The sequence below is a fragment of the Conger conger genome, chromosome 1, assembly GCF_963514075.1.
Source record: "Conger conger chromosome 1, fConCon1.1, whole genome shotgun sequence".
NCBI lineage: Eukaryota > Metazoa > Chordata > Actinopteri > Anguilliformes > Congridae > Conger > Conger conger.
In genome coordinates, this window is record NC_083760.1 from 22,524,199 (window position 1) to 22,538,320 (window position 14,122).

The 14,122-nt window shown below is 40.6% G+C and overlaps 1 protein-coding gene across 2 annotated transcripts; it reads left to right on the top strand.

Annotated features, from left to right (window-relative positions):
- Positions 1 to 54: 54 nt before the first annotated feature.
- Positions 55 to 6,128, top strand: LOC133121303 (C-type lectin domain family 4 member E-like). Of its 2 annotated transcripts, none has more exons than XM_061230510.1 (6): positions 55 to 210; positions 2,500 to 2,616; positions 2,717 to 2,977; positions 3,815 to 3,978; positions 4,399 to 4,523; positions 4,880 to 6,125. In XM_061230510.1, the coding sequence occupies exons 1-6, from the start codon at positions 135 to 137 to the stop codon at positions 5,028 to 5,030; spliced, it is 894 nt and encodes a 297-aa protein (XP_061086494.1). In that variant the 5' UTR covers positions 55 to 134; the 3' UTR covers positions 5,031 to 6,125. The 2 variants fall into 2 exon arrangements, with proteins under 2 accessions (XP_061086494.1, XP_061086500.1); XM_061230516.1 differs by having other exon boundaries at positions 72 to 210; positions 2,546 to 2,616; positions 4,880 to 6,128.
- Positions 6,129 to 14,122: the final 7,994 nt, after the last annotated feature.

Below are 14,122 nucleotides of genomic sequence, written 5' to 3' on the forward strand. Positions count from 1 at the left end.
TTGATTAACTGGGCAAACACAGACTACAGGCCCACTCCACACACAGTTGTGCCACAAACAGAACAATAATACTGACATAGACAGACACAAAAACACAGGATCCATTGGTAGATACAAAGAATAAGCCTGAGCATATGGATAAGAAAGTGACCACTGAAGATGTTAATGAGCTCAGATTTTCCCACTGCTACTCCAAAACAAGGGACAAAGGTAAGGGACATTTTTGGTTTGTTGGTTCATTTGTGCTCATGAATGGAATGTTGTGAGGTTTGTAGTAGATATTTACCGTTAACAGTCCTCTGTGAAATTTCAGTGTTTATGAGGCTGAAAAGAATCAGAGGTAATGGTGGATGATTTTGCGATTGGTTAGATTTTTTAATGTGAATCCATTGTCTATTTATTTATTAATTAGATTGCCTGCAATCCTCAATTATGGCATCTCAATAATATGGCATATTTGTAATAATAATACAAACCATGCCATATGCCAATACCAAGGAAGAGAAGAATATTAACAAACTATATTCTGTAACTGTTGGGATCATTTTGATACAGCCTTTTAGATGTAGTCTTATGTTAATATTTGTTTGTAGTGGACTTTTAACACTGCCACAATGTCAAAAAAGGATATTGGTAGAAAGATTGAGTTTGCCAGATTGAGGAGGCGCTATTCTGTAGAAATTTTGCATGGATGGATTTGAAGAAAATGTCAAAGACACATTATTGAAAGAAAAAAAAAAACTTGATTCTGGAAAAAGTTGTAGATCTGTTGGAACAGGATAGCAAAAAATAAAGTTGAATTATGGGATCTCCTGGGCCTTATTGTTGTCTAAACAACAGTTAATCCAGAGCAAAGTATAAAAATACCTTAAACGTCCAACTCTAAAATCTGCCAATCATCCATACAAGTCAGTATTCTGATCCCAGTAAGTCTCAATGGAGCCAGACCCACCTCCACATGCAGATAGTTGACCCAATTGACTCGAAAAGAACTCTAGCAAATACCACGACAGGCGAAGTGGAGAATTTCTTGTGAGCGGTATAAATGCATGCATGGAAAAAAATTTCTGCTGAAGGGGAAAGGCAGCTATGTTAGCTATGTTATCTACATGGTGGTAGAGACATTTGCCATTTGCTGCAACCAATACACAAAGCGATGTAAAGCTGAAAACAAATAATTAAAAATAAAAGCGACAAAGAATGTGTGAGTATGTCTGCTTATGTGACATAATTTTGCTGGGCAGTAGGCTAGAGCAACCTGAAGCCCACTGGTGGGCCAAGGCCCTTCACTTCACATTGCTCAAGGGGGGAATTGGCCCCTGCCTGGCCCCTGCCGAGTCAACTGCCTTGCTTTGGATAAAGGCATCAGCTAAATAACTTCAACTGAAAAAGACATGATTCCATGATTATTGTAAACACAATGAAAGGAATGAAATCCTGCGTAGTATGCCTTTAAGTCAGAGGGCCTGCTCGCCAAAGCCATGGAATGACAACACACCTGAATGTACTGGCAGCAATTGCCCTGACACAGAATAGAGGAAGTGGTCCCCTTCTCTAGCTCTTTCCCCTTTTCTTAAATAAGCTCAGCTTGGTCACCTGTGAGAACATAGGAGACATTGAGAGTTCTGACAGCAAGGGCCCAAATCCCAGAAGGAAGCCTGGTGAATGGAGGCTGTGAAGTGGACTGGAGCCCTCTCTGAGTGGGGTTCATTTGTCAAACTGTGGAGGGTTCAATTGCTGGGGATTTCTTATTTTTGAGGAAATGTCTTTGACTTCTAGGCTGGAGAAGCCGTCTTGAAGTCAAGCAGGTCATTGCGATGGTGTTTCCTATGCTTATCACAGGCAGGAGGGACTGACTGGGGAAAGCTGTTTTCTAGAGCCTCGGGGAGGGCCCAGGAATTTCCCATCGTAAATGTCCCTCTCATCAGCAGGCTTCTGGAGGGCTGGCCATTACATTTTGAGACCTGTTCACAGCCCACTTGTACACCTCTAAAAGCACTGTGTGGGCTAGGGTGCTTGCCATTATAGCAAGTGTTATTTGGGCTGGAGGAATAAAGTCCTCCACACCTGAATCATTTAACATGACACACATTGTTCTCTGTCATCTCTGTCTCTACAAACTGTTCCCTAAAGAAAAATGGAATTTTGGAATACCAATATTACTATTTGTACAGTCCAGTAGATGGTGCTATATGTTTTTTTATTGGTTTATATGAAGGAAAAATAAGTTTAGGAGACAGAAGTGCTCTGTGTGCCTTATTTTCCACCTTTTCAACACTGCTTCATATTTCATACTGAATTGCTTTTATTTTGATACACAAAAACCCTGGCCAAGAGGACAAAATTGCTGTGCTGGGATACTGGTGTTCTGCTTGGTCCTCAGGGGTGGATTCCTCCACTGAGCCTACTTCCTTTTTCCTACAGTCATTTAGCTCTCATTGTAGAATGTGCACAGTAAATAAATCAACCTAATACTATTTGACATCTTCCTGCATCCAGTTTTCATGGTTAGAGCCACAAACGGACCCAGCTCTCAAATTTTCAGGGTGACTACAGTGATCCTTGGGATACTGTGTGCTGTATTGATGGCCACTGTAATCGGTCTGTGCATCAGCTGTGAGTATGACCCTGCCCTTTTCATAAAAAAGTTGTTCCTTCCTATTGTAGGGTAATCTTAAAGAAATCTGTTTGAATAATCGATGTCTGTCCCTCACAGTTAAAGGACTCACCGAGAAGCACATTTTACTGTCACAGAATTCAGTGGCAAACAACAACCTGACGCTACTGATGACCAACTATGCCCACCTGACCTCAAGCCTCATGACGTTGCAGACAAACTATCAGGAAGTCATCAGTTTCAAGGACAGCATGCAGAGAGAAAGAGATAGGGACAGGCAGGTGCAGAACCTTCTGCAAGAACAGAAGGAGTCCCTGCTGAGCAAACAAGCAGAACTTCGTTCACGTGTCACTGAACTGGGTGAGATGGATTGTAGGCCAGAATTTCTCATTTTTGAACAAATGTTCAAAATACAAAGCACACAAGCATTGTCATAGATCTATCTCTATTGTCTCTATTAGAGCTGCTTGACTATGGCAAAAATCATAATCACGATTATTTTGTGTCAATATTGAGATCACTTATTTAAACTTTATTTACACACTTTATTCAGCTTCTTAGAAAACATTTTTTTTAAACAGTGGATTTCCTTTAAGGTGAAATATAATTGAACTGAGTTAAAAGTAAAAAATATGATGAATATAAAATATGACTGTGGGTGATGTTTAGCACTGTGTGGTCTTTGGGAAAAAAACTGTTTGGAGAACTGTCATCTTCATTTTGAAATCTACATTGATGTAAGGAACTGAGAGGCCATGTAAGGCCCGAATCACACCAGATGCGCCGCATAAGCGTAGCAGAATCGAAATGACAAGTCGCAGGCATTCTGTAACACAGTAAACGTTCGTCAATGCACAGTCCACCTGTGTATTCTCGAGGACAGCTCAGAAACTGTTTCCAAAATTCAAGGGCCTCAATTTAGCTAGGGGCAGCCCTGGAAAGATACCATTCATTTATTGGGGCTATGCATTGACATTGAAATGCGTTGGCTCTCTGGAGTTGTTCTCCACTACATATGCCACAGTATGTGTGGCCTTGGGGGAGGGGTGCAGCTCAAACAAATCTTCGATCTTGATTTTCTTGTTTTCATAATTGTGGGAAGCCTAAATTGCAATTGGAAATCAAATTTAAATAATCACCCAGCCCCTAGTCTCTATCATCTACTTTATCATTTACTTACATTTGGTTTGAATACAGAACAAAGCTGTTCACGTTGTCCAGCGGGATGGGAGCTTCTGCAGTCCTCCTGTTATTTCTTCTCTCCGGTTGATACTCGTGAAAGGCTATCATGGTATCAGAGTCGTGAGAGATGCAACACATCTGGAGCTGACCTGGTGGTGATAGACAGCCAAGGAGAGCAGGTCTGGTTCTGGATTATTTTATCAACATGAAAGTCATATGAAATGTTCATCTTCACTTCAAATAAATGTAAGGCAAGGTGGGGGAATTAAAGATTTAATTTCTGCGGCTCATCAACTACATTCCCAGCACTATACATTACATTTACATAATTTATCTAATGTAAAATGCTTGTCCTAAGAGACACTGAGAAGTTTGGAAATTGAAATATAAATGATTATATATCATATTCATTTCTGTAAATTGTGAATAAAGAAAATTAATTGGCCAAATGATAAATAATTTTGGGTATCCTTGTGGTGCCTTAAGTGCTAACGTATCTTGTTGGACTATGTGAGTACTGTGAATGAGTTTGGATACAGTGTTAAAAGGAATGCAATAGAAGGTGAATGCTATTCTCCTGTTTTGTGCTGCATATCCAGGAGTTTATCCAGAGAATCTTAAAGGGAAAGAGGGTAAGCCCTGGCGAAGGATACTGGATAGGACTGAGCGATGTCCAAACAGAAGGAGAGTGGAAATGGTTGGATGGAACAGAGCTAACCCAAGGGTAAGAGCTGTGACAATGACAAATATGTACACACAGTGAAGACATGCCAGCATGCCAACTTGAACAGCGCAAGTCCCATAGTTTTGAAGTTTTTATAAGTTTCATGTTATTTTAAAATAATCATGGGAATTTTCAAGAGTGGGCCCTGTGCTCAGTGTTGCAACAGTCATTGAAGCTGATTGTCCTGTCAGACACTTGATTGTCTCGCAGACCAGTAAATTCTTTATTTGAATGTTTATTGAGTGCAGTTCTGTTCTGTAATTACCTCTTGCAAGTGACCTCATTGATGAATTGCTAAACATTGTTTTTGCAAGGAAGAGAATGTATTCTTATACCCATTCTGCACTGGATTGAAGGTTCTGGTTGGATGGGGAACCGAATGATCAGCATTCTAGAGAAGATTGTGCTGGTACCTACAAAAAAGAAAACCCCTTAAAGACCTGGAATGATGCTCCATGTAGCTACCCATTGAAATGGATATGTGAGATGAAGATGAATGAGCCCTAGACATCATACACAAAATAATAGTGGCTGGGGTTCTATATCTGGAGAAACATTAAAATATATCACCTTAATCCCCAAAACCCAGCAGTTTTTCAGAAACTGCTGAAGAATACAGGACACTAAATATACACATCGCACAGCTTTTAGGATGAGTAAAATGTCAATGCTATGATTTATTGAGCAAATTAATCCACACAAACACGCACAAAGAAACATCTGAATTTGCAATTACAAAAAATGCAGTGCTCTCAACCCAGAATTCAGAACTGATTCAGAACTGGAATGCAAGTATACCGCCCACAGTAGGGCCATTGAACAGAAGATTGATTAAAGGAAAAAACACCATTTATTAATAAGAATATTAAATATATAATATATATTAATATCAATGTAACACCACAATTGCAGAAATCACCATGCCTACCAGGAGACTGTTGAGCAGTTAACAGTAGCTGAATGTTTCATTAGGCTTCCCTTCAGTGCCATCCAAAGAAAACTCCCACATTTCACACTACCCTCCAGTCTACCAGTAAGTCCTGGTCAGAACATCCACTGTTCACCCATCACCATGAGAACCACCCTCCCCAGCACACACAGTGGCAGGAGTATTATTTCTTAGCGCAATTGCAAGTGGGCATGCCCTAATGATTGTACTCGTCATTTCCGCAAATAGGTCTCATGTAATGGTCCTTTTTAAGCAATATTAAAGAAATAAGGTCCTGCTGTAATTAGTCCTCTCTAAAAAAAAATATGGTTGAAATCAAATCAGTGCTGTCATCATGATATGTAACTTAATTTTGTATTCCCTAATTTAGTCTAATTTTGTTGTTTTTGTCCTGCATAATTGTATTCATTATTCATAAGAATCTGGATCACTTGCCAATGGGACTGCAACAGAAAATTAGCTCTGGAGCTAAATCTGGCCCTCCATGCATTGATGTGACTACTGATATGTTGATTGCTGTGCACGGTCTCATATATATAAATAAAGACGGTTATCTTTAATTTGAGGGTATTTACATTTATTTCCACGGTTCTATCTGTATAACTTATTTTAAGATGGCATTGCTTAGTTCCTTATTTGGTAACACGTAGGCGGTAAAACAAGTGTGCGGGTCCTCACCTTCTCTGCATTTTGGAAATCCACACACTATAAGAAATATGGTAATGTCAATGTCCTTTTCACAACAAGTGTCCAGCAGACCAAATGCATAATAGTTTCTCATTCTAAAAATGTGCCAACTCAGAGAAATGTTGATAGAATGTCCATTGTTTTGCAATGATCATTGTTGTCCATGTAGCCGATGTATATTTCTACAAGAGTACTAGTTCTAGAAATTATATTATCTATGTTTTGTATAGGCTCTTTCGAACATGATAAGCCCTAAGTACACCGGTCTCTGACCAGTATTTGGCAGAGAAAATGTGCCACCCCGATCCGTGTGTAATAAAATTCAGTATAAGTATTGAAGTGACAACTAAAAAACTTCTATCAGTGGACTTCAATTCATATATTAGTATTCAAGATGGTATTATTGTGATTATTGTACTTATTTCTTATTATCTGCTCGACCTGTTGTTGTCTGAGGATAGTTGCAAAAAGAGGGAGTTCGGGACAGAGAGGTTGGGGAGGGCGACAGACAGGGGGAAGTGCAAACCCTTTTTTTCAGGATAAAAAGTGTTGTATAGTTTAGTATGCACAATGTATTTTACACTTTATAAGATCCATAATATCATTTCATTTCCATCTGTCCTTTTGGAGTCTCCAAATGTCCTTTTTGGGAAACTGCCAAGACATCGACTCGAAAAAACAATGCAGAATGCTAATTTTTAGTGATATTGTCCTCAAATTTAAAAGGGGATTTGTCCAGTGTTGTGACTTGGCTCCATTGTGTTTCTAAGTGCACCAGCTACAATTGAATACAAAAACCCCAAGACACAAAACATTTACTTGTGTCAAGGAAAGGGGCAATACTTTAGGAGTTAAAGATCTGGGATTACAATTGTGATTGGAACGAAAACCAGCAAACAGCAAACCCAGAACTGAGTTTGGAAACCACTGGTCTAAAATATGAAACATGGAACAAATAACATTATTTCACCTGGAAGCGGAATATTCCTTAGGCCATTTGGGAATGAATAACCCTTAAGAATTCAAGCTTTCTGTACAGTATAATGTTTTTTGAAGTATTCACTGTTGAAGGACAGTGTTAGTTTTCACACAATACCAAATATACTATAAGAATAATATTAAAACACAGTAAATATACAGCAATACACATACATTTAATATTGAAAATATATTAAATGCGAAGCATATGACATCCATGTACATTTAATGTCAGTACTGACAAGCATCATTACCTTTTCTGCTATCGTGTATCCAACATTCAATTCAAATATATTTTAACTCTACTAATAACAATATACATTTTCTAGAATGAAAACCAGAATACCACTAAGCAATAAAGGACAAAATGCTGTTAAGTAGACATGTAAACTACATTCTGAAATACTTTCTGTACAGTAGGCTAGCAGACCATGTCTATGATGTCATATAGCACAGTACTAAATCAATCTCATACAGGTGGTTATAGCTCTCTGTGATATCAACAGTCCCACTGACAAACTCTGTAACATTATACATACATACATACATATAGCTGCCTCTGAGGCGATCTATGTGGTCAGAGTACAGAAAAGTGCTGCCGCAAGTTTTTGAGGATCTGCTGAGTGTCCACATGCTCTGGGAAGGCATCCTCCGACTTCTGGGAGGCCACGTATCTGCTCTGAAGGTCTCCCAGCTGCAAACGTTATAGGGACAAAAGTATGCATCAATATCTCCCAGCCCCAGTGTGAATGATCTCATTTCATCAATATATTTTACTTCAAATTTACATCACGTAATGCACATGCCTTACGTGCAAAAGGTTCAAAATCAGATATCCTACTTTACCTAGCAATGCTAGCAATAGGGCAGTTGTGTATTAAGCAATGAAAGCATCCTTTTACCGTGTCTGAGAGAGTTGACAAGTTGAAGTGTGGTTCATACATGTGAGGAGCCAGAGAGGCTGCAGTCTGCAAGAAAGCGTTTGCCTGTTAAAAAAAAAGGAAAATATAACATCAACATACCCAATAGCTTAATGAATGAAATTACATTTGTTTGCAAGGTGCACCCTGTGAGTTCTTAGTATCCCAACTGACATATTCTCACCAGTTGCAGTTTTATGGACAGAGAGATTTCTTGAACAGACCTGCTCGATTCGTTGCTTGCAGAATTCCAGGACAGCCAGGTTATTATAAGCTTCAGCGTGGTCGTTGTTGTTGGCCAAAGCCAACTTAAAGCACTGGTATGCCAAAGTTAACTCCCCTAATTCCCTAAGGAATTAAAATAAGTACACGTGCAGGTTTGTAAACCGTTGGTGTGCACTATATAAAGTACAACAATAAAAGTAAACTTGGGACCAGTCTTGAGGTGTTTTGATTTTTCCCTAATACCCACTATGTCAAGATAGAGTTTTGCTCCAGTTTTAAGAGCTGTGGCTTCAGTCCGCACAGTGAGCATAATGTTTGGTTGTGGAATTGGTGCAGGCACCCAGTCAAACAGAGTCAGTAGCACTGATGATACTAGAACAAACTAGGAACTCTCCTTTTCTGTACAATCTGTGGCAAAAGATGTTCTGCCCTGTGGTGATGCTGGCTACGGGAAACATTTTTGTTGTCTAAAAAGTACACAAAATAAAGGTGCTCTTGTGTATGCATATTTGGGGTTGCCAGATCTTGATGCAATTGGGTCATAAACCAGAACTGAAGAGTAGATCACATGACAAATCCATAATTAGTTAGCCTAGACAACGGTTATAAGCACATGAAGACAAATCATGAAAACATGAGGGAAATCACCCACCACAGCCACATGTCCCAAATTGTACCAAACATCAGCCAGCTCCTCATCATTGGCCACCAGGGAAAGGGGCCTTTCAAAGGAGGACAGGGTCATGTCATACTGCTGAGCATAGAAGCAGCACAGACCCAGGTTATTGTACAGCTGGCAGTTGTACAGTGCATCCGGAAAGTATTCACAGTGCTTCACTATTCCCACATTTTGTTATGTTACAGCCTTATTCCAAAATGGAATAAATTCATTTTTTTCCTCAAAATGCTACACACAACACCCCATAATGACAACATGAAAGAAGTTTTTTGGAAGTTTTAGCAAATTAATTGAAAATAAAAAACTAAGAAATCACATGTACATAAGTATTCACAGCCTTTGCTCAATACTTTGTTGATGCACCTTTGGCAGCAATTACAGCCTCAAGTCTTTTTGAATATGATGCCACAAGCTTGGCACACCTATCTTTGGGCAGTTTCGCCCATTCCTCTTTGCAGCACCTCTCAAGCTCCATCAGGTTGGATGGGGAGCGTCGGTTCACAGCCATTTTCAGATCTCTCCAGAGATGTTCAAGTCTGGGCTCTGGCTGGGCCACTCAAGGACATTCACAGAGTTGTCCTGAAGCCACTCCTTTGATATCTTGGCTGTGTGCTTAGGGTCGTTGTCCTGCTGAAAGATGAACCGTCGCCCCAGTCTGAGGTCAAGAGTGCTCGGTTTTCATCCAGGATGTCTCTGTACATTGCTGCATTCATCTTTCCCTCAATCCTGACAAGTCTCCCAGTTCCTGCCACTGAAAAACATCCCCATAGCATGATGCTGCCACCACCATGCTTCACTGTAGGGATGGTATTGACCAGGTGATGAGCGGTGCCTGGTTTCCTCCAAACATGACGCCTGGCATTCATGCTGAAGAGTTTAATCTTTGTCTCATCAGACCAGATAATTTTGTTTCTCATGGTCTGAGAGTCCTTCAGGTGCCTTTTGGCAAACTCCAGGCGGGCTGCCATGTGCCTTTTACTAAGGAGTGGCTTCCGTCTGGCCACTCTACCATACAGGCCTGATTGGTGGATTGCTGCAGAGATGGTTGTCCTTCTGGAAGGTTCTCCTCTCTCCACAGAGGAATGCTGGAGCTCTGACAGAGTGACCATCGGGTTCTTGGTCACCTCCCTGACTAAGGCCCTTCTCCCCCGATTGCTCAGTTTAGACGGGCGGCCAGCTCTTGGAAGAGTCCTGGTGTTTCCGAACTTCTTCCATTTACGGATGATGGAGGCCACTGTGCTCATTGGGACCTTCAAAGCAGCAGAAATTTTTCTGTACCCTTCCCCAGATTTGTGCCACGAGACAATCCTGTCTCGGAGGTCTACAGACAATTCCTTTGACTTCATGCTTGGTTTGTGCTCCGACATGCACTGTCAACTGTGGGACCTTATATAGACAGTGCCTTTCCAAATCATGTCCAATCAACTGAATTTACCACAGGTGGACTCCAATTAAGCTGTAGAAACATCTCAAGGTTGATCAGTGGAAACAGGATGCACCTGAGCTCAATTTTGAGCTTCATGGCAAAGGCTGTGAATAATTATGTACATGTGATTTCTTAGTTTTTTTATTTGTAATAAATTAGCAAAGAATTCCATTTTGGAATAAGGCTGTAACATAACAAAATGTGGGAAAAGTGAAGCGCTGTGAATACTTTCTGGATGCACTGTACACCCCCATTTGCAGCAGCCGTCTGGAGAGAGAATGAGAGATAAAGATCTGGATTAAAGATGGATACAGATTCCTTTATTTGTTGGTTAGGAAATCCTTTTTGTACGATAGTCATCCGAGAACATGACACAAACAAGGCAGTATATCCCCTTGAATGGCATACTATGCAGGATTTCTTTCTGTGCTTCCCTCCTGTATTTACCATAAAAAGCGTCTATATCCCCATGCTCAACCGTGTGATAGTCGTGATGAGCTAAACCATTGTTTAATATGATTCGAAAACATCTGCTTAATTTAGTTGTGGCTTTCCACACAAGCCATTGAGCTAGCTATTTAAGTGACGTAACCCGCATTTGTATTTAGTTAGTAGCTAGCAAAGTTACTGCAATCGTTTCTCAAAATTACAACAATAGCGCATTCATACTGTACCAGTCAATCGGTCACTCGCATAAGTACACATGCTCACATCATAAATACATGCAAGGTATTGGACAAAACTGAACACAGATACAGGTTACCAGTGTATCATAGTCATGACTGGGCATGTTTGGTTCATAATATTTTAGGTGAAAATACTGCATATTATGCCTTTAATGTACCTATAAGCTACATCAACTGCAGCACAACTAATGTACACAACACAACAGAGAAAAAATTTCAATTCATTCGTTTATGTTATAATTATTGGCGACTGAAATCTGGTTTCCATTACTTTTCCGAGTTTCTGCACAAGAAAGTAGGCATTTTTTAAGTAGGCTATGTGCCCGTCAGCAGTAGGCCTACATCTCTCGCTAAGCTGATCTATGGTAGTGTGGTTCCCAAACCTCTCCTCAAGTACCCCAGCTGGTCCAGGTGTTTTATGTGTTCCCCCTCAATGAGACCCGATACAACTACTTAAAGCCTTGATTAGTTGCAGCAGGTGTGCATGAGATATAACGCATCAAATACCTAGTTAGATGCCTTTCTTATTAATTTCATTCTATACCAGCATGCTGTACGATAACAATGGTACTGATTAACACTGATTAATGGTACTGAAAACTACCTCTCAGGCCACTTTAACTGAAATTAGTCCCGAACTAAGATTAATCCGTGTCTGTGATACTGGCCATTCCTGTCTCAAAAACATATACACAAAGGAAAATGGTGTAATAATTACCATTGTCAGCTCAGTCCTTAGTCCATTTCTGTATCTGCTTTGAGGAACATCTAACATGCAACAAAAAGACTGGCATCCCTACAATACAGCTCATATACTGTATTCAGCAATCCACAAGGCAAGATGATAATTTTCCAAAATAAACCATTGGGTATTCAAAAGATTTTGGAGATTTAAGTGTCTCAGAGTTGAAGAATTATAAAAAATTACCCTGCGGTCTCTTGACCAATTGCCAATGTGTGTTTTAAAGGTGTTTAGCTGACAATGCCTTCATTCGTAGACCCTTCTTAGTAGTCGTGTTGATCTGAACCTGAATATAATTGGTAAAACAATTTTGCAGTGTTTCCACTGGACCCACGCAAATTCGTTGCTTTCCACAAAAACTACAAATAGTAGGCTACCACTGGGAAATTCACAGCTCCCGTATGCGTAGCATCCATTAGAAGCAAGATAAAGAAAACATCAGCAATATGCCCTTAGCAACAGCGGTTACCAAGTGAACCATGACTTGAATTAATTTATTTAGACTAAACAAAATAACTGCTAAAATGCAAAAAGAGAAAATAAAACTATTCTCGCAACTAATTTGTTTACACAAAACGTTGATGAACACATTAACTCGAATGACAAACTTTATATCGACTAACAGTTGTTCAGCCTTATAGATAGGGTGAGGGAAGTACCATAGACTGACAGCCGTCATAGCATCCCCGCCGCAAATTATTCGTGAGAGAAACCGATTTCAGCTTGCAAGAGGACTCCGCCCGGTTGGGATTGTTATTGGGCAGCGAACTTTCTTTCATTTGACTTGGGAATCTCTGGGGATTTGATTGGACAAATTGTTAATCGGTCACTAGTGATTCCTATATTTTGGGCGGTGCTTGTAAACTAATGCGAAAACTCCATGTTTATAGGATTTGACAGGGGCAGGAGTCTGTCTTGAGCGGAGCTGCTCGCGCGGGGCTGGAGTGGGCAGAAGTACAGCGGTGCTCGGTAGCTGTAAAATAAGTGCTAGGTGGACGATTTTAAAAGACAAGCCGCCCCTGGAAACGCGGCAATATGCATTAAGACTATTTTCAAAAAAACATACTGCACTTTGGACTAATTTAAATGCCGTTTAAGCGAAATATTGAGTGTTCATTTAGCCTCAGTGCAAGATGCACTGGTATCAGAGGCAGCATATGAGGGATTGAATGAAAGGTAGTGTCGTGAATGATCAAATATAAAATACTCGCGTTGGAGAGAATTTATAACGGACATGGCTGACAGAACAGCACCGAATTGTCACCTGCGGTTGGAGTGGGTCTACGGTTACCGGGGGCACCAGTGCCGCAACAATCTGTACTACACAGCAGCGAAGGAAATAGTCTATTTTGTCGCCGGTGCGGGAGTAGTTTACAACACCAGGGAACACAAGCAGAAATTCTACTTGGGACACAATGATGACATAATCAGGTAACCCGGCATCTAGAATTTTAAACCGTTACTGTACAAATTTCGATAACATGCAATTTCACAGATTCTGATGCAACCGGTTAGCTATAGCGAGCTAGCTAGTGTTTTTAGCTGTCAAGTAGCTAGCTATAGACATACTAACACTGTGACCACTTTTTATCGACTAATTTTTCAGTATAGGAAAGGAAGCTATAACACTACCCCTTTTTCGACCAAGTTAACAGGATAGCTGGCACGATGCTAGTTATAGTCAGGAACTATAGAAGCTGGACAGCAACACGGAGGTTTCAACTTTTTTCTGGTAGCGTACAGCGTCAGCAGTCGTTCGGACACAGTGACGGACCATGTTTCCTAATCACTGATGGTTTTAGGTTTTTTTATTTATACTTTGTGAGGTGATTTTAAAGATAATCTGAGTTATCCTGATAGCCTGATGAAATGTGCCCACCGCATGACAGCATCTGTAGCAGGTTGAATTGCAAGTCAATGTATTTTTGGACTCTAGAGGGACAAGCAACACCCAGGCGCCCTGTAAGTGTAGTGCCATCAGTGAGAATGTAAGGAACACCCAGGCGCCCTGTAAGTGTAGTGCCATCAGTGAGAATGTAAGGAGAGAAAGCGAGGGGGAGAGAGAGAGAGAGAGTTCATTGCTAGTTGAATTAGAAGGAATCAGCTGGATGCTTCAGAGCCATTTGTTTTGTTACATCTTTTACGAGGGTGGGTCAGGGGGGTAGGGGCAGGGGGAGGATTGAGAGAGGGGGAATAAGGGGCTGGTGTGGCCTTTTTTCGTGTCAACCATGGGACTCTAATCTGAGGAGCGAGCTCACCATTTCCCTGTTTGGTGTCTGCTCCACACCTTGTAAACCACATGCATTC

Bases quoted from the DNA above. Each gene is read 5' to 3' on its own strand.
- LOC133121303 (XM_061230510.1), top strand. From the start codon at position 135: ATGGATAAGAAAGTGACCACTGAAGATGTTAATGAGCTCAGATTTTCC. The intron at 2,978-3,814 runs GTGAGATGGATT...GTTTGAATACAG, and splicing joins TTCACGTGTCACTGAACTGG to AACAAAGCTGTTCACGTTGT. The intron at 4,524-4,879 runs GTAAGAGCTGTG...ACTGGATTGAAG, and splicing joins GGAACAGAGCTAACCCAAGG to GTTCTGGTTGGATGGGGAAC.